Source organism: Erithacus rubecula, assembly GCF_903797595.1.
Source record: "Erithacus rubecula genome assembly, chromosome: 3".
Lineage (NCBI taxonomy): Eukaryota > Metazoa > Chordata > Aves > Passeriformes > Muscicapidae > Erithacus > Erithacus rubecula.
Genome location: NC_136689.1, coordinates 43,528,071 through 43,549,126, shown reverse-complemented (window position 1 = coordinate 43,549,126; position 21,056 = coordinate 43,528,071). Strand labels below are relative to the sequence as shown.

General features: G+C 38.1%; 1 protein-coding gene across 6 annotated transcripts in view; it reads left to right on the top strand.

Annotated features, from left to right (window-relative positions):
* TRAK1 (trafficking kinesin protein 1) overlaps window positions 1-21,056 on the top strand; it is a 124,289-nt gene that overhangs the window by 9,451 nt on the left and 93,782 nt on the right. For 3 of the 6 annotated variants that reach the window (XM_079299930.1, XM_079299929.1, XM_079299931.1), the window contains exon 1: window positions 13,800-13,956. The exons of 1 other annotated variant lie outside the window; for it this stretch is intronic. In XM_079299930.1, the coding sequence (XP_079156056.1) occupies window positions 13,871-13,956 (86 nt within the window). In that variant the 5' untranslated portion in view covers window positions 13,800-13,870. Of the gene's footprint in view, window positions 1-13,798; window positions 13,957-21,056 lie in introns of those variants that run through there. 2 more of the 6 variants (XM_079299927.1, XM_079299926.1) reach the window with 1 other exon arrangement.

Genomic DNA, 21,056 nt, shown 5'->3' with positions numbered 1-21,056 from the left:
CCGGAATAACTTGTAGATAAAACATGATATAATGTTGCAGTAGGAGAAATGAGTAAGAGGAAATAGGAGGGGCTGCATAAGAAAATGATCAGTTTATAACATGACTTCTTGTAGCAGATATAATAGTGTTTTCTCTTCTTTGTTCCTTAGACCTCTGACTGGAAAAGGTAAGAAACCAGTTGTTATAATGTGGGTAATAAAATTTTTTTTGGGTGGGCTTTTTATTTTTTTTATTTAGTGAACCCTTAAACTGAACAGCTCTAAAATACTCAGTTTGAACTTCAGATACTGGAAAAGTGACCAGGGCTTCAGCCTGTTACCGCTCTGATGTAAATGCTACAACAGGTAATTAATTTCTCTTGAGTGGGAACAAGTGGTTCCTGATTGCCCTGATTTCTAACTGGAAACTGTTGTTTGCTTTGTGATAGAACACCTATTATCCAGCAGTGTGCCAGCTTGGAACTCAGCATATGTGAAGCTAAAGAATAGCTTTTGGGAGGGAGTGCATTGGACATTTGGTTGTTTAATGCTACAGTCCATTACCACCAGAGAAGTGAAAGGAGTTTGGAATCTTAGATTATTAATGCATTGGTTTTTCTTTAAGGACACTGAAGACATTTGGAAGCATCTTTTATGAATTCTTGCATTTGGCTGATCTGCTTTTTCTTCCCTATTTTTTTTTTTTTAAATACATACTTTTTCTCTGGCTTTGTTTTGTCTGTTGAGTGCTATAGAGTTTCCTATGTCTTCTCATTTAAGAGTGCTCCAACAGAGAAATTGGCAATCCATTTATTTTTTTCCCCTGATTTTTCTTCAGGATATCTATTAATGGTTTGTAAAGTTCTTGGAAGTAACAGACTTCTGAAAGAGAAAAATGAGCAAGCAAGGTTAAATAGAATAGATAATGTGCATATAAATTCTTATTTATGATTTAACTCTTAAAAGAAAACCCAAACCCAAGTAACTATTTTATAAATTTATTTTCTAAATACCTTCTCACAAAATATACCAAGAAGTTGCTGTGGCCAAAAGAAGTTGTGCTACCTCGTTATTGCCTGTCTAACAAAAACTTCATTAAGTGCCTGCTAAAACTGACCTTAAAAAAAGCATTTCTGAAGAAGTGGATTAAGCAACATTTTGGAGAATAGATTTTAAAAGATGTTGGAAAGTGGGATATTTACAGATGTAAATGCCTATCAATTATGAGAAACATAATATGGCCCTGTAACTCGGGGATGATTCCTTGAATAAAGTCCAAGCCATGAAGATGTGCATTGCTAGTTTTATAGGGGTTGCTTGCTTGTTTTTTGTGTCTTGAGGATTATCTTCGCCCTTTTGGGAAATAATTGCAGAAGACAGCAAAGTGGATGTTGATTCATCACAGTTTGCCTCTTACTCTTACACAGTTTGCCAAACCCAAACTTAAGTCACAAGGGTTAAACAGGTTGTTACTTGTTTCTTGTTGAGTGAAGATCCCTCTTACCCTGCCTTAAGTGAAAAAAAGGTGGAGGAGAAAGGTATACAGTGTTTGGGTGGGTGAGTGTGTTTTGGAAGAGGGGAAGTAGAATTTGGAAGGATCTTTAACATTAAAAGACCTGATGTTTGAGCCAAAAGGGCCAGTATTTTGGCTTGGAAATCTATATTGACCACTGGCCTTCTTGCTTTTTAATTAAAAACAAAACAAAAAAATCCCAAATCACTGTTACTGAATACTGTAGAGTAACCTGGCTGATAATAGTATATACAGTATCTCAGCTGTGGAGGTAAAAAGAGTGGGAGTCCTTGACGGTGTCTGGAGTCTTTGGCACCTCAAATGTGTCTCTGAATTACAGTCTTCTGTATCTTCCATGCTGCAGTTTAGGGACCATGTCAAAATGTCAGCAGCTGCTTCCACATTTGTAGTGTTGACAATATGACCTTCAGGTTAAGAGATCTCTGCTGACGTGAGCTGCATCCAGTGTATGTTTGTTTTACTCTATTTGAAGCTTTTGTAGTTGCATACTTCCAAATAACCACAAAGCAAATGAAAGCATGAAATAACTTTCTTTTGCACTTGCAAGAGGCTTTTCTAGTATTTAAGCACTGATGTTTCCACTTTTTTATTGTGTCCTGGCGTATAGTACTTCTTGGTAAAGTGCACATGCAGCTTAAATGAGAAGAAGGTAGGAAAGCAGCAAATGTATTTCTTGGCAACACTGTCTTTGTACTACTTAACATTTGTGCCTGGAAGGGTGGGTTATCCAATGTTGGAATTTGATGGGAGGCGTTTTAAACCAGAGGGCAGATTAGTCTCTTAACCTATCTCAGTTCCATGCTGGTAAATTCAGCTGTGTGTGGTGATGCTGCCTTGGGTCTTTTGTCCAGGTTTTGCTTCTTGTATGCAGACTATATTCAAAGCAGTACAAAGTCGTGGTAATGTGAGTGTGCTATCCACTTCTGTTAACTTTTTTTGGATACTTATTTGAGATGGGGTAGCAACTGGTACAAGATTCAGACATAGTGATATAGGTAATGATTGCATGGTGTGTGCTTCAAGGGCTTGTTACACACTGAGTTGAATTTAGCCAAGTTACTTTCACTGGAGCGTATCACCCCTATATAAAATGATAGGTGGTGTGAATCAAACCGTAATTTTGAATATTAAGGCTGTTTAAAGTACAGGTTTGATTCATTAACCAAGTATAACTGTGGCTTGGAAGGCCTTCTTCATAATTGCACTGTGATCTGATGTTATTTGTGAGCTTTGTGATGAATTTTTCATGTTAGAACAGCTCCACCATCCACCCCAGATTTTGGGCAGACTGTGTGCAGCATTACTCTCAGAGATACATTTCCAGATGCAGGAATCAGGCCAGGCAGGAATTATTACAGGTCGTGGTTACTGTGTCTACCAATGACTTCACTTTGCAGTTATACAATGTTTGCATTGTGTCTTTGTCCTATGACAGGCTTATTTGTCTTGTCCCCCAACCTGTAGCTTCCTGAATAGAAAAATACAAGTTCTGTCAGGACTGCTTAATAAAGGCACATGTTGAAATACTCAGGAAGAGAAAACTGGTTTCTGAGAAATTGCTGAGAGGAAGACAAAGCATGTAGATGGGCTAGAAAGCATGCAGGGTATGCTTCCTGGCCTTTTCCATATTTGTAGGCTGATCTTTTGAGTAAAGGAAGGCTGAGCACCTATAAACTTTATGCAGACATAATTGTATTGGCTGAAATAGTGCAGATAGCCAGGGTCAGTCTCTTTGAAGTGTGGAAGTACTAACCCATTTTTAAGAACTCCTTGTCTCTCCCTGCTTTCTGTCACAGCAGACTTGTAGCTACAGCATGTAGCACCAGAAATAAAGCAGAAAAAATTTGGCTTGTAGCAAGTGAGAAAACAAAATCTGGAGAGAGCAGTAGGTCTGTGCCTGCTCCAAGACAGCAGTTACGGGCGGAACAGGAGAACTTTGTTAGTTCTGCAAATTGTTTGTGCTTCTGTGAGATTATGCTTTTTTGTAAACAGTAGCTCTTTCTGCCAAGTTGAAGGGCATCATGTGTCTTATATGTGGCTACTGTATCTGTTACACAAGGGACAGCACAGCAACAGTAGACTTATTTAATGTGTCTGATGTCAAATTTATTTTTAAAAAGCAGTGTAATTCATTACTGGTGCCAGCCCAGATATTTGCTATGGCCACATTCAACACTTGTGATACAGCTGTTGCTGCCATTGCACAGTTTGCTTCCCAGTTGGAGTCTAAGGTAAAATTGAAGCCGTCAATTTTTCTTATTTGCCATCAGAAGTCTACAGCATAACGTAAATACAGCCTTCTGTTGGACTTGTGTTGTATAGTTGTTGGAATTAAGAATTTATGGTCAAACTGATGTTGTTTGAAGCTCTATCTTTTCTTTCTATAGATATTCCTGCTGCAGGTTTTTTTTTCTCCATAGATATAATTTTTGCTGATGTTTAGACTTTGTTTGAAAAGGTGTGACAATTTGCCTAACTCCTTAAAATGTACTCTTTTTCATAGTTCATTTTTCTGATAACTCTAAGAGGAGTTACAGATCAGATAGAGGGTGATAGAAGGAGCAAAGCATATAACTGATGCATTACAGTAAATATGTTTGTCACAGCCAAATTGATTACTGTAGCTGTGCTGGTCTAGTGTTTTGTCTTTTCTCAGACTTTGGTACTTTTATATAAAACTATTAAGTAACTTGCTCTGTATTTTCTCTTTTCCTTTGTTGTTCAGTGATGTGGTACAAATTAAGAATGATTATCTGCTAAATGTCTCTTCTTTTAAAAGGGCCAATATTGTTAGACAGTGTGGGAATTTATAAAGTTTTGCTTTTCTCTGCTTTGGGGATTTTTGTCTCTTTCCCTCATGAGAAACGGGAAAGAAAACATTTTATGGTGAGGATATTAGTGTCACATTGGCATTTTAAAGTAGTCGGATTAAATGGGTTGCTCTTGGAATTTAGAGTTCAGTATTCTGTCAGTTGTTACTGTGGATACAGCAATTTGCTAAAGTAGCCAGCTCTTTGTGCTTTGCCGGTGACTAAATGTGCCTTTCACAGGTCCACCTGCACACCTTATGTTAAACTGAACTCATGCCCATTGACTGCTGGAAGCTACCTACACTTTTTTTAATAGATGAAAGAGTAAAGGGGGCAGAGTGTGGACTGAAGGGAATAAAAGTCTCAAACCTCACCCCCCACCCAAATATTGCTTTCCTTGTTCCCACCTTCACAAAGTTGCATGCTTTGGGCATAGAAGATCCTAGACATTTTCCTAACACATCTGGGTGGTAAATACCTCCTAGAGCCCAATGCTGACTCTTTGTGAGCTTAAACATAGTTTCATATTCTGAGTTCTGTGCTCTTCTGTCATCCTTGTTTCTTCTTTGGAATATGGTTTTCTCGTTGATAAACCAGCACTTTTGAACATGATTAAAGCAAGCTGGTGGCAATATTCATTTGTAAGTAAATTAAATGGACAGGAATGAAGGTAGTCCATGAGTTTAGTGGAAGAGGAAAAGGCAAAAACCACTTCTGTAGTGTAGTTAAGCATTTTAGGTTTCTAACCCTGGATCCCTGAGATTTGCAATTGTTTTGTTGAGGAGCTTCTTTTTATGGAATACTGCTAAACTGGAGTGTAATGAAAGGAGAGTGGGGAAGTCCTATGGAAACAATGACTGTTGAACTGCTAAAAATACAAGGATTTCAGCTTGCTTTCTGTGTTGGTTCTTTAGCAAAATGCAAATTGAGCTAAGAATGAATGAACGTATCCAACCTTTGAGGGTTTCTGTGCTTTGCCTGGATTGGGGGCCAGAGTCAGGAGTGGCCACATGAGTCTGTGCTGAGATCATAAGGCTGAGGACACCAGCTGTGCTATTATTAGGGGTTTTAAAGTCTGTGGCAGATGTTCTTAGGCTTTGTTCCAGCCCCCACATATGGTGCAGCGGAATACATGGAAAAAGAAATTCTGACAGATTGTTTTGCCATTCAACAAACAGAATTTAATTCTTTTTCCCTGTGTAGCTGGGTAAGATATTTATGTTAACCTGGATGTATTAAAAAACAGTTTGGAGTATTTGAAACAAGAACAAAAATCATGTTTATGGGAGTAAATACAAGTGCTTTCCTTGAAAAGGAGGACTTGAGGGTCTAGCCAGACCTCAAGTTTGGAAGTGCATGTGTTTTGCCATTTAAGTATTTGTTTTGTATTTTTCCTTACAACTGCTGGACAGGATCTTTGTTGGATTGCTTTTTGTGTAAGTATATAATGCAAAGCTGTACCTGCAAAGATTTTGAATGATGATGATGATGAGATGCAAGACCAGATGTAATATATGCAGAGCATAGAGGTATTAATAAGGAGATTAAAGTCTTTGAGCAGAAGTCCTTCTTATTATGTTATGGTGATACAGCACATAGCATGAAGAAAAGCATGACTTTTCTTTCCTTTTGTTGTCATAAGACCGTGTGTGTCTTGTTTTGAATGTGTAATTTATTTTCTCTCTGTAAGTCACTTAACCAGTTTAAATATCCTCAAAGTATAAATCACAAGCTGCTCTGTGTTGTACAAAAAGCAAAAGGGAGGTATCTGCCAGAAAGATGCAAGTCGGACTTAATGGCAGATCAGAAGTAGGTAAGGAGATGAAGAATGCAAACTATTTATAACAGGTAAAAATTATGTCTCTACATCTAATGTTTTATAGGTTTTTAGCCATGGAATTATGTTGTTGCTAAGCAGAACAACAAATGTTCTTTAAACAGTTCCCTGTACATCATCCTTTCCTTTCTGTCATCAAAGTATGTGATGTTTTTTGAGTTAAACCAGCTGAGATGGTGCATGAGTTGCCCTGTGTTGAGCACATGGGGAAGAAAATGAAACACTTGAGAAGTTTATTATTTATGAATTTTTATGTGTTCATCTCTCAGCTTCCAAACTCTATTAGGCAGCTCTCTCATACAGAACTTTCTAGTACAGTTAAAAAAAAAAAGGACCCAAATTAAGCACTCTAACATGTAGCTCTTATTGAGTCTCTTTTGCATGCATTTTCTCTGTGTATGTTTCTTGCTGGATGTTAGAAGAACAGACCATGCCCTTGATAAGAAAATCTGAGTACTCACTCTCTGCATTGTTTTATCTGACACCAAGGGAGCAGTGTGGGTGACTAAAGTTGGGTTTTTTTGGGTTTTTTTATTTTGTTCTTAAATCAGTGAACTGGGATTTTAATCAAATGCTCTGATGCACTTCTAGGTGCATATTGCTGATAAGGGATATATCTCTAGATCTAGTCTGAATGTGATATCTCCTTTTGATTTCCCTATCCCCAAAATGTTACTTTCTACCTTCTGGTAAGGGTACTATTTAAAACCATTGGAGAGCTAGGTAGTTCTTCAGGCTGTTTCCACAGTATGGTCTAAAAGAGCTGAGTTCATCTGTGTACTGCAGTATGGGGAGCAATGAGCTGTGACTCCAGAACTCTGTAGTGGTTGACGTGAGGAGTGCTGTTCTACATCTTATACGTGGTTATTTCAGTGTGGTTGCACCCCAAGTAAGCAGGACTGTGTACTGAAACTTCTGTGTTGATAATGCAGGTTGATAGCACTGGGTAATCACTTGCTGTTTGAGTAAGATTGTCCACACAGCCACAAAGCTCCTATGAAAAGAACAGTTTCTTCTGCATTACTGAGATTACAGTGCAAGACCCAGAGAAAATTTAAGAGGATTAGTCGTGGCATGTTGCATTAAGCCTGACTTCTTAATCAGAAGGATTTCTTCCTGAAGATTATTTTGTCGGTAAAAGTGATAAAATTGGGATCTTGATGAGCTCCAGAGGTTTGTTTTGAAGCCTGGAGCTAGCAAAGTCCTAATGTGTTAACATGACTGGTTAGAGCATGTTTTTCTCAGGTATGAGTTGAACTATCACATCAGCATGATGGAAGGAGACTGAGCTAAATGTGCTTGTGGTATTAAGCTTGCCTTCATAGGTAGCAGCCCTTGTTTGACTACAGTTGAGTATTTATATAGCTTCTTACAGTATCAACTACTTTCTAACTGAAAAATAACTGCTTGGATTAAAGTGATTGAGTCTCACAGAGCCTTGCACTGAGAGTATTAAGCTTGGGTCAGCTCCCCCACTCTTCCCCCAGTTCTGAACTTCTCTGTGCATGAGGCGGGAGGAGAAGAAAGATTTGTCATAAACACATTGCATAAATACATTTTCTTGTTCCAAGGATGTGCTTAGAGGGAGCAGTTGTACTTGTTAAATCTTAACTTCCAGGATGCCCTGCAACTCCAGTGATGCCATCAGTGATGTTGGTTCACATACTTCTTTTGGTAGAAGGTGCTCCCATGCATTGGGTTTGAACTGGACAATTGACAGTATTTTAATTTCTCTGTAACTATAGATTGTTTCAGACATATAGGTTCTCAGGTGGGAGTATATCTTTGTGGGTAGGTGGCACAAAACTCATTTTCTCACTGAACATATGTTTTAAGTCTCCTCTGTGAGAATGTACAGGAACCTACTAGTCAGTTTCAGTCCTTCAGCTTTAATCAGTATGTTGTAAATAGTGCGGGAACTACCATGTTAGGAGTGTGTGTGTATTGGTTTTATGAAGGTTCATTATGCTAATCGACAGGTTGATAGATTAATGCATACTCCTTGAGTGTATTGAAAATGGACTGTGAATATGTTTGTTTACTTAGTAATTTATTATTTAAATAGCCCTCCCCTCCAGAAGCTTGACATTTCCTTTTTATTGCTGTCTTACAGTACTGAGTGTTTCCACTTCAAGTCAGCAGTGGGGTGTTCTAAAATGAGTGAAATTCTGAAGAAGCAGATTCTCCCACTCTCTTTCCTGCGTCCTAGTTTAAATTAGATCTGCTGGCCTAACAGGAAGGGGCTTACATTTCTTACTCATTTTCCAACTGTCAAGCAGAGTGTGTAGTCATGCTGAACAAAGTAACAGCATTCCTGGATCCTTTTAATGATGTATTCAGAACTCCAGTGCCTCCTGATTTAATGAGTACAGTGAATGTATTCACAACTAACAAGAGTGTGCTCATTAAACAGCAGTAAGTTAACTGTCCTATTCTCTTGTAGCAATCCAGTTCATAATTAAATGGTGCCATATCTGAATACAACACTGAGCTGTCAAATGGAGAGGTTAGATGTTCTGCGGGTATGTGTGGTTAGATGGGGTTGTTGGAGTATAAGTAATTTAGCTTAGCTTGTCTCATTGATAAGGATACTCTTCTTGGTGGAGACTTGTGTTTACATCTGCCAACCAACCAAAGAGTTTAAATTTAAGCAGTTATAGTGTTAATTTAAATTGTCTTTTGGCTGCTGACTTTCAGTTCTATATTCTACTCTACTGCACTACTACTGTTGTGCAAATACAAAGTGTCACAGCTATACTGACTGGATTTGCTATACTGTAACTGAGGGCAGAATTGGAGCTTTGGTTGACTTTACTGCTACGTGAACTTAGTCTTAACAATCGTGATGGTTTTGTGGTGACATTTGAAAAATGAAGAGATCAATTTAGTGTTTCAGATTGCAGATGCAGGCTGAACGAAGGTCAGGCTGCTTAGAGGCATACAGGAGTTTGTTGGAATTGTCTTCACTAGTGTTAAGATAAGTAACAGTTGAGTTTTCACCTAAGTAATCTATCCCCTAAAGCACACTTAATTTTTTTTTCTAAAATTGTGGATGAAAATGAAAATATTGAATTTTTATCTTTGGTTTTAATCTAATGTCTATTCTGAAAAATTTTGGTTTTAATAGTTACAGCCAGTATTAAATAATGGATTTGGAGGCAGAGGGAATTTGGGCCTGAGGGAGGGACAGCATATGCACGCTGTCTGCTTTTCTACTGGGAACCTCATGACGCTGTCTTGGTGCGTTTTATCATAATTGGGATGACACCAAGCCAGTTCTTGTTTCAAATGAGCTGACAGTCTATTCAGTTTGTGCTGTCTGCCTTGCTTTAAACTGATTTCAGAAAAAAGCCACACAGTCTTTCATACCTGTTTGCCGTCTGGCAAATGAGGCTCCTGCATGGATAGGGGCAGATGTGTACTGAATGTTTGATGCAGCCTTCTGCAGCTGCTGCCTCTTACCACAGGCTGGCTGTACCTGGCTCTGATCTCTGCTCCTCAGCCAGTCCCTGCAGGTCCCTGGCACGGGCTTCTGTGCAAGTCTATGGATGTTGAGCTCTCTAATAATTTTTCTTTTCCCCAAGAGCTATATTCATTTAGATACCCCCTGTAAGCATCACTGCTTCCCTTCTACTCTTCCCTTTCATGGTAACACTGAATGGTAAGGTTCATTTTAAATGTGTGAACTTTGTGCTTTGTTCATGTGAGTATATGTTGTAAAACCTGGGCAAGAATTGTTTGGTGTAATTTAAAGGAAGAGTAAGGAAGAACCTGTTCTTTCCATCTTTAAATAAGAATGACCCACAGTGGTTGATTCAAACTGGAAACTACTTTTTTACTTGGCACATCCCATGGAGACACACTTGCAGCTGTCTTGTATTGTGTGGGTGTGTGGAGTGAGCATACTGTGTGTAGAGAAGGAGGACAGGAGGTGGGGATGAGACCTCAGGGTGTCTTTGGTTGGTTTTAATCCTCAGTAAAACTTTCCCTACTGATTATCTGGAATAGGTGAATCCAGCTAGTTGACATTTTTGCATAACTCAGTGACAGAGGCGAGTTGGGTACTGCCATCGGGCTACCATACTAAACTGAGGCAAGGAAGGATCATTTGCTTTCTACTTCTGCCCACAGGGTTTTGGTTTGTTTTCTGTCTATATGGTGCAGATTGGTAAAAGGCCTGTGTGTTTTTCTTCAATTGTGTATTTGGTGGAGGGGAGTGAAGATGATGGTATGTTTGATTTTTGTTTCTTGGGATGTAGGACTGCTAGGACAAAAAAGTAGTATTTGGGGGAAAAACTGCTTTTGTTTTAGTCTTACTTCTGAGGTTGAGTTGCTTTTAACTTACTTTGACACTAGACTTATGTGCATTAGATGAGGAAGAAAGTGGAGAGTTCTTGTATTCCTCAAGCCTATTTTTTGCAAGGTCTTAAATCTGTCTCAATTCTGAACTTAGTCTGTATTTGGCTTAAATATTTTTATATAAATTTTGAACTTTGTATTTGGTTTACAGCTTTCTTATAGTAGCCATCTAATTTTTTTATACTTTTAATATTAAGATAGTCTAAACTCTGCTCACTTGCTCAGGAAATAATCTGCTCTTTACTAACTATAGCTGGATATCTGAAAAGCTGAGACACATTCCAAATGCTCTACTTCTGAGTAATACTTTATCCTGCCTACATACAGTGTTTTCAGGGAAGCTGGTGGGGGAGGATTTTGGACTGAACACATACTTGCTTGTGTGGGTATGAAAGGGCAGTGTAAGGATATCCTTCACTAGAAAAATGATCCACAGTTTTCTCTGTAAACTGTCTTGCTTCATTATTTTGATTTGGATCTTAACACTCTCTGGGCCCAATACTGGTTACTACAAAGGACAAACTTTTATTACCTTGCATTAGTAAAAAATACTAGTTGTTAGCACAGGCAAGTGACTACTTCCTCCAGTTTCTCTCGATTGTTTTTAAAGAGAATGATCTTTTCATTCCTTACCACCAAGCTAAGATGGTAGTGAAAGTTACATTGCAAACTGATGAAATAATTTAGAAACATTGAATTGAAATGCATTGTAGGTAAAGGAAATCAAGTTTTTTTTGTGCTTTACATGTAGGCTTATTATAAAAGTGGGAGCTTTTTAGGTTGTGGTATTTTTTTCCCCATAGCAAATGGACTGTCAAAGAATAAATGTGCCAGGCAGTAGATTTAAATTACTTGAAACAACTTTGCTGTACTGTCACAAAGCAGACAGTCTTGAGGATGTGCAGTGTGAGTAGATGGGTGGTAATAGGTCATGCAGTGCTGGATTGGTGCTACTATTTTGACACAATGAGTAGGCAGGAGACACCTGGTTAATGTCTTGAGGCTTTGAAGGTTGTATTGTGTCAGCAAGGTGACCTCATAAAAATCTGTGTATAAATAGCCTATATCTGTCTGTATCTATACAAGATTTGCCAGTCAACTGGAGTTAAATCCTAATTTATTTCCCTCGATATTTAATAGTGGCACTGTCTGGCAGAGGATAAATAATTTTACTGCCAGTTCATTCTTGATTATAGAGTCAGCAAATGTTCCTGCTGCTGAAGATACGTGAGCAAGACAGATGGGCAGTGGTAGTTACATGGACTCATTGGGAAACCTAAAAGATAAGTGTTGTTTGAAAAATTCTTAGTTCTCAGAAAAACTGTTTTGCAACTTAATTTAAAAGTTAATGGAAACGAAAGATAGATTTTCACAAGGTACTTTGCTACCAACTGTTATTTTGGAGAAGCATCTCTTGAAATCCCAACTTGTGCAGAAAGGGTATGAACAGGAGATCTCTTTTAGTTCTCCATGGTGCTGGAGAGAAACACTTTTCTCTGCAATTTCAGCCTTTAAAAGAATATTTTACTTCCTTCCTTGACCACTGTAAGTGCTGTATTTGCATATTGCTGCAAATGTTTGTTCTGGTTTGTTTTAAACTGATCACTGAGTGTCTAGTGTGGTGTTTCTTTCCTTTTTTTCTTTTTTGCATCCTTTGGGAAGAAAGGAGACTTCAGTTCTGTATGAAAAATTTTTGTTTTTACTTTAAATCTTATTGTTTCACTATCAGGCTCAAATTTAATTTCTTTTACTGCAGGTGTTTCAGTTCATGCTTATGACAAAGAATAGAAATGCACATGGGAATAGAATTATATTTGCAAATGTAAATCACCTCATCAAATCCACCATTCACCATATGGTGACTTTCAGTCTGCTGTAATCATAGCCTGATGCTTGGAGCAGTTCTGCACTTTAGTACGTTAAAACTTGAAAGTCAGGAGTGTTGTGAAGCAGGAAAACAGTGGTGTGAAAAGGCACTGGGAATACCTGCAGCTTCACTGATCAAGTAAATGGTAGTTCATGTATCCTAAAGGCTGGATGTTATCCAGTCATGCAGTTATGCTCAGTTTGGAACTGAGGAATAGTCACAGAATCAGAATGGTTTGGGTTAGAAGGGACTTCTTTTAAGAGGATTTTTTTGTTATTGGAGCAGAGTAGAGTTGCCAGTAGCCACAAGCTTGATGCAGTGGGAAGCACTGGGAAGTAACAGTGGGTAAGCAAATGGTAAGTAACTATTAATGTAAGCGCATGTCTTTTGATTAACTACAATTGAACATTTAAAAATCTCTTTAGTTAGACATGATTGGGGAGGTGACTTATAATAAGCAAAATCAGACGAGAAATGATTAAAATTGTGTTATTTGTTCTTAGGTCTGAAGGAACATCTGGTTTGGAATACTTTTTTCACAGAGGGAGTTGCATTTCATATCTACAAAGATTCAAAAGTTTATCCTTGGTGCAGGCTTGTCCCTGGAAGGCACTGTTTGCACATCCTTTGTTTTGACTCTTTGTTTTCAGTTGGATCCTTCCACAAAAAAGCTCCTGGTGCTCAGAGAAGAGGTGGCTGCAATGCCAAACTTTTCCTTAATGTGAGGGAACAGGAGGCTGGCTGAGAACTGGTGTGACTTGTCTTGGAGAAGTTAAGAAAGGAAATTGCTCACAGTTTTCTTGAGGAATGATAAATATTTCCAAATTTGTAGAAGTCTCTTGAGGTGACAGGTCATGCCTTATATAAAAATGTCATTTTGAGAAGGGCAGAGTTTGTGACTGGCTTTACCTTGAAGGATAATTTCAGGAAAAAGGGGTTTAATTTGTTGGAGTATGTGTGATTGCCAGATGAGCTCGTAGCTCTGTTCTCTCATGAGTGTTTCAGCACATGCACCAGAAAGCCTTAGACTTTTGAGATGTATGCAGTTTTACAGTATGGCTTTATTTTGCTCTGTAGATGAATCTTACTACTTTTGTGAAGGCTCTGGAAACACTTTGCAGTGTTATCCTGATGTTTAGAAAGGAAAGATTTGCTACCGTCTGTTCTGTCTGGAGGATTTTTGTCTATGGTTGTCTCTACAGCTTTGTTCTCCAATTAAAAAATTTGGACGTGGTTATGAATGTAGATACTGTAATATGCATTTAAAATATCAAGGTTTTAATGCAGCAGACTGAAAAGAGGAGTAGCCTAACCCTGTTTGATTCAGTTTGGTAGTTTGTGTAACTGCTCTGCCAAGAGAGGGTGAGGAAACTTGTGCGTGAGCCAAAGTTTCAATTGCATTCAAATGACCTTACAGCATCAAGAACTGTTCATGTCGGGGAAACACAAATAGAAGCAACACTTAAAGCAAGCCTGCTGGCCAAATGATGAGATTCTGGTGGGGAAAAGGAGACACAAGAAAGGAAGAATGCTATGCAGATAATCAGAAGCAAAAGGAGTTGAAAACCAGGTACAGCAGGGGCTGGTATGGAGCCATAATCCCCCAATACTGTTTGTTGCTCTTAAAGCTGAACTTTGACCATACAATGTATGTAGTGTGTGTGCAGAGGCATCGCTGGCCATGTTTGAAATTAACTCAGACAAAACAAAGAAACATGGCAAATGCTGCTTTAGTACTTTTCATTTTCCCTTAGTCAGCAGAGTTGTGTGCTGTTTTTCGGCTGTTGCACTGTATAACGCTGCCCAGTGTCTTCCTCAAATACTGCTGAGCTGCTGTTGTGTTCTCAGATGCAGCTCTAGACTGGTGGGGCAGGGCTACAGCCTTATGCTTTGGTATTCTAAAGTAGGTTAGTGGCAGTCTACTCTGCTTCACTGGGTCAAGGATGACTGTTAACTGTTGTTGTCTCCTTCCCTGCCTCCATGTCGAATGTTGGTGAACTGGCAGGTTATTTATTACTGTGAGATTTTTTTGAGAATAAACCAGAAGGAAACTGAGCTAATATTTTAAGGCTACAGATAAAACTGCTTTGGGTGTCTGGTCTCTTAAGTTGTGGTATCATTGTTAAATATGTGCGGTGTTGGAAACAGGCAGATCGGTGCAAGAGGAATTGCTTGCACACTTTTGCAGGCTTTCAGCTGCAGAGAAATTGCAGATATTTGAGGTATTTGTATTGTCCTATATTTGTAGGACAAATAATTTGTCACCAATTTCTGCTCGCAATCCTGATATTAATATTTATATGCTATGTGTATTAATATGCTTTGTATATGCTGATAGATAATTTGGTAGCTCTTAGCCTGTTTATTGAAGCATGCCATTAGTGATGCCTGTCTCATTGGTATCCTGGACTTCATTCTGTTGAAATGAAAATTCTTACAATATAAGGAGCTTAGACATGAGTGTTTCCTTTGAAACCTGAGGTCTTGGACTAAGGTTGTAGTCATTTTATTAAGCTTATTTTCTGGATGTGATTTGAGTTTGCTTTTCTTATCTGTATTTAAGTTCAAAACCAGAACTTTAAAACAGGAAAAGAAAAAGCAAACCAGTTCAGAGTTATTAATGAATCATGAGCAATGTGTACTGTCTTCTTTGTAGAATTTTTTTCTAAGAACAGTTTTTCTTTTTAAATCCAATGGCTCTGGAATACTAGATTGCTGTTGGAGAGTTACATTCTTGTATTCTGGTGGCTGGAAGGCAGGAAAGCTCTTTAGATTTTTCCCCTCAACTTGATCTTCATTGTTATAATCAAGCAAGGAGCAACTTTTTATAATTTGCTGGTTCTTTTTGCTATAGCTTAACTGGGCTGTGTCTGAACTCCATGAAAAGAATGCGTATGCTTGGTGAATTTGTAAAAAAACTTTGCAACTGCTTCTAATCAAGTTTATTTTTCACATGTTCTTTGTTACAAAACCAATTTCAACTTCCAAAGTAGTTTCAAGGGCCTTTCTGTCATTGGGAGCTTTTGAGCATACCCATAATAGCTGTTTCTTGTTCTGTGATATACTGACTTGAAGGAAGCTGACATTTCTTAATGAAAAGCTTTGCATTTTAAAACTTTATAAAAATACTTTAGGTATGGACTACCTGCAATATCTAAAATCCTTAACACACTCAAAAATCCCAGTGCAACACTTGTTTTCAGACTATTGTAGGAAAGCAAAGGGTAGGAAATGAGATGTTTTGCAAAGTACAGGAATGTAATTGTAGTTAGGCAGAGATGGAGCTCATATCAGGCAGAAAGAATACCCTTATTGTTGGTTCTTTTTAATCCCCCTTGTGTCCCCACTGGTTCAGGTAGGATTATATTGCAATGGAATTGCACTTAAATTCTGGTAGATGCCCATGGGTTTAGGGAGTAGAGTAAAAAAAAAAAGAAATCTGAAGCTCTTGAGTGAAATACATCTAATGGGCTGCTCTTGTTCATTTCTGTATGGCTCACTTTTTTTTCTTTTTCCTCTTGTAAATTCACATTTTTCCTCCTGATAAAGAACATAAAGAACATAAAGATACAGTGAATACAATGAATTTTTCTCCCTGTTTACTTACTTACATTTGCTTTTTCTTTTAGGTAAGTCTACTTCCAGTAAAGTGCTTGTATTCATCACAGCGTGACTTAGAATTTGTCCCCACTGTTGTTTTGTTTATCTCTAAACTACAGAGGAGCAGCTGCCTTGCACAGGTTTCGAGCAATTTTCAGTTTGTAGAGAGAAAGTCTTTTTGAAGGAACATGTTAAGAGATATTTTCAGCAGACTTACTTTTTCTCAAACCCTGAACCCTCTCCCACACCCCACTTTGTGTATTTCAGGTGTTGCTGTTAAATGTATGTACTGTTATGAAATGGAGTGCAATCAAAAGAAATATTTCTTTCTGGTTAACTGTGTACTAGGAAGGAAGATTGAACACAGATGAAATTTATGTCAAAGGTGCTGTAAGAAACAGGAGGTCTTGTCTGGTGAGCAGTTTTGGTTCCACACATGTGAAAGGAGTTTGGATGAAAGCAAGCAGTAAATCTGTACTAAAACTTGCAGTCTGCACAGACTGGCAAGGAAATATAATAACTTAAATGTTTAAACAGAACTGAAAGTATTGGGACTGACATATAATACATTTATTAGCCTCCCTAACTAGAACTTCTAGCTGGAATTATTCTGAGACAATTCAAATAAGATGTTAAAGACTGAGGAGTATGTATGACCTTTTAGAGCAGTACAGTTTGCTTTCAAGTCATCATGAGGCTGTTACAGGAATTACTGGGAAAACGTGAGAATCAGAAATGATAAGAGTGTATTTCAGTTTCTGGGTTCCATGTTGTTAGATTTTTAAGTACTGTAACTATTTTATCAACAACTGTGATAATTTTTTTGCCTTTGATCTCACCTCAGTCTGAAATCCCTTTTCTCTAAAAGAGAGGAAATGTGGTTCCTGATACCATGTGACTTCTCACATACAAGGTTTCATCAGAGAACTGGATTTGAAGGTGAAAAAGGTAGCTGACAAAGAAACTTTTGATAAGGAGATGCAGAAAGAATAACTGCCTAGATAGGCTCTAAAAATCATGTGAACTTTAAGCCACTCAAGAGCTTAATTTAGTGGAAGACTGGCCTGAGAGGCTTAATATAGACAGCTCAGATATCATGTGGAAACTCTAATATAGACATGTATTGATATGAGAGACCTTGAGCTTATTTTTATTTGTTCCTCATCAGATTGTTTGTTTGCTTCCCTACCTTATCCCCACTCTATTCTCAGGAAATGGAGTAAAATGGCAGCTGTTACTGTACAACTACAACTGACTGTACCAGGGAGAGTGAAAGAAAATTGGCCTTTGATACTGGCACTTGTCTTGATTTGCTCAGCTTTCAGTGGAGTCTTCAGTAAACTTTTTTGGTGCTGCTCCTGAAAATTTTGACTGGGAATAAATGAAATAAGTAGTGATTCTGGTCAGGATATCCTTCTGCTTACTGAGAAGCATTAGTGACTTCTGAAAGATGAAAGGTCACTGGGATTTCTACTCCTTTTCCTTTCTTTATTTCTCTTTGTCTTGGAACTAGTTTATTTGTATGTCTCCCAGTGCTGTAGCTTCAAATTATAGCTATTACATCAATAGCACCCTGATTTTTAACTGTTCAGAAAACTCCTTGTTTCTTGCCTAGTCATTAACAAAACATGAGTAGGAAGGTCACAGCTTAACTGATGTGACTTGCCCTCTGATGGAAGTGTCATGGGAAAAACAAATGGATGGGTGGATTCTCTCTGTGTTTACAGTAGCCATAGAAAGTTTGGCTTGGTTAAAATTTCCATCAGGATTAGGAAAAAAGCCACTCATACTCTTAAATCTTTACTAAAAAAAAAAAAAATAGGCTTTCAAGTATCACTTCAGCTCTTACCAGAAATTTATTTGGGATAAAATCATAGTGTTGTTTTGGAAGCAGCTGGGATTTTAACTGTACAAGAAAAAAGCTTGTCTGGAATAAGTGGTGTTGATACCACTCTGAGTCTTCCTGAAATTACAGTCCTTAATGCAATCACCATTTATGACATGTAATTGTACTTACAGATCTGTAATTTCATAACTGGTGAATTTAGTTTGGGAAATAATGCTATGAAAGCAAAAGTGTTGTCCTCCATGGGAATACCTGAAATACCTCAACATCATGACAAAACCAGAGTAAGTAGGACACCTTCATGTTCAAAAACTTTTTAAATGATGATGAATGTTCCACTACTTAAGTTCTCAGTGAACAAAGATAACTTCTTTGAGCCATATAGAATAAGGGGAGGAGTAAGAGTCAAACCAAGGATTTAGTGGTTGGTTACAGAGTTTTGGCTGTCATGACACAAGAACCATGTTGTTCATCCTTTTAAAATAAGTCACAGTATTTTTCCTTGGTAGCACTGGGTGGTAGAAGTTGCAGAAATTTGTGATCTTTGTAGGGAGGACAGTTTTGTGTATGAAATTTCTGAGTCTTGCATTTTCTGTGTCTTTCTGATAGATGGTAAGTTGCTTTTGAATAAAAAAAATTACAAATACAGAGTTTGTTAGATGAACAAGTGACTGGGTATTTTTCGTGTTGAAGCACTCTTTCCATTTCATAAAGTGCCATTAAAATTATTCTCCCTTCTCAAGGCTTGATGGAGACATGCTTTACATACCTTTTGGCGACTGTGTGGCCTTTGATTCTGTAGTTCAGGGCTTTGGGTAATAAGTGCATTTTTCTGTAGAGGTCACAGCATGCAGGTGACGCAGCAAAACCAACAGTGCAGGTATCCATACAGATATGACATGGGCAAGTCTTTTAATCCCCTGTCTGTTTTATTACTGTTTTATAGCAGGAAAAATAACTTTGAATGTGGAAGGCCTTCCACTTGCTTACAGAATGTTACATATGTTATTTCATGTTAATTCTGAACACATCCACTGAAACAATCATGGAAGACTGCTGAATTGAAAAGCAATATATAATTAAGTGCATTAAGTTCAAATTATCAATATCATTCTAATATATTTAGCTCTTATAGTAAGTATTGCTTATAATGCAAAACCCTCAACTTTCTGAGATTGTCTGTAAAATATCTGTGACCTGGGGGCAAAAGATACATGTTCTGTCTGAGGTGGTCATGGATGGGCATGCAGTAGAGGCTTCCCTGCCTCAGCAACCACTCTTTAGTCTGCCTATTCAGTCTCTTCTGTCATCAGACTGAGTTGTGGAGCTGTTACTAAGTTTGCAGAAATGTTTTCCGCTGATAATGTGCATGTCTTGTAGTTGAGAAGTTATTTTTAGCAGTCTGGTGAGACTCTTAGTCACTGAGGGACAGAGCCCTGGCGGAGATCTGGAAAAGGGATTGGAATGGGCTATGGGGAAATGGGCCTGCCAGTGGATTGGAATGGGCTAGGGGAAGATGGTACCTTTCATTCCTAACCATCTTTTTCCATTTTTTACTGCATTGTTCTTTCCTGATAATGTGTAAAGAGAAGGCACATTTCCCGGGTTTGTAGAATTATTGTTTGGCTGGGAATAATCTCTGTATTACTGAGGCAAAATTGATAGAATTGCACAAGTGGAAATTTTCTTTTTCACTATGATGATGTTCAAGGGCTGCCTGGATCTCAACAGATACCTTTTAACTAGACTGAATTGAGAGATTCTGCTCTTCTCTCTGTCATAGTGGAGAGACTCTGACTTCAGACAGTTTGTATAAAGTCAGATTTAGATTAATCTCTTCACTGCATTTGCTATTGTACTAGACCATTTCCTGACTCCAGTACCTAAGAAAAGATAATGCAGACAACAGTGCCAGTGAAAGAGCAAATAGTTTTAAATTGTGGAACCTTTCATTTGGCCATAATACTCAGCTATAAGCAGCTCTTTCCTGTTTAAAATTTGGTAAAACTCCCATGAGGCTCAATTTGACCTATATTCTTCATAGAACTGTTATGTCAAAAGATAAATTTCAGAAAGCACAAGAGTCCACCAGTTTACATGATTATGTGCTGAAAGCTGCTGTTTTTTCCAGATGGCAGAATAGCTAGTGGACTCACCTAAGTAGATGGGTGTGCTTTTCCTCTCTTGCAGTGTTTTCTTATTTTTAATGAGTGTTTTGTTTTAGTGCTATAATCAAAGGTCACCCCCAGTTTCTCAGTCTCCATGGCTGAGTGAATGCATTTTTCTTTAATGTTTCTTTGCTGAGAAAACCTGTGGGTGGAGAATTTTAAATGTGATTCAGAGTGGTTTGGGACTTCTCTAAATGGCATACCTGGGAATGCTGCCACATAGCAGATGCATTTCAGTGATGTGTATTTCACTTCTGTAGGACACCAAAGATGAAGTAAGGTAGGCTGTGATAGTTGCTACTGACAGTGTTCATTGACGAACACTCCATGCACGGGAAGGCTTGCAGGCATGCTGAAGAGCATCCTTCTTTCTTATTACTGTTTTGGGGTAGTTTCTGTATGTTCCACCATACTATTTCTTGATAGTGGAGTAGTGTCATTTATCTGATATGAAAAACCTTCTCCCTTTCTTACTTGAAAATAACTTTGCAGATATTTGTCTGTGTTTCCTCAGACCAGTCAGGATGGGTTCATGGTGAATATCATCTCTTTTTGTTTTGACTGGTAAGCATTGGTCCTGCTCACGGTGTTGTGTGATGGCCACCTTTTGTGCTATGTGTGCAGCTGTGTGGAGTTTTTGGGGCTTCATCCAGTCGTGCACTATAGTGTCTGTATTGTTGGCATAGGATGTTTGTAGGAAAGTTTTGCATATGGCACTTCAGTTTTGTAGAGTTGGATAGTTTCTGCTCACTTCGGGTAGAACATGTGTTGTTCTCTGGATAATTTGCGAAATTCTTAGCTGAAGTTCAATTTTGTTTTTACAGCTTGTAAAAAAAAAAAAAAAAAAATCTGTTTGTAATTTGTCTGAAGATCACAGGCCATAATGGTTAAAACCGGGTGGCTGCAGTGTTGTCCCTTGTCTTGCAACAAAGGGAATTGGTGATGAATGCAAACTGTACTATGGTAGCTAAACATGAAATGTTTGGTTTTAAAGAGTTTATGGCATGCATGTCTCTGCTAACGCTGATGATTTTGCTGAGTAACATAAAAATGATG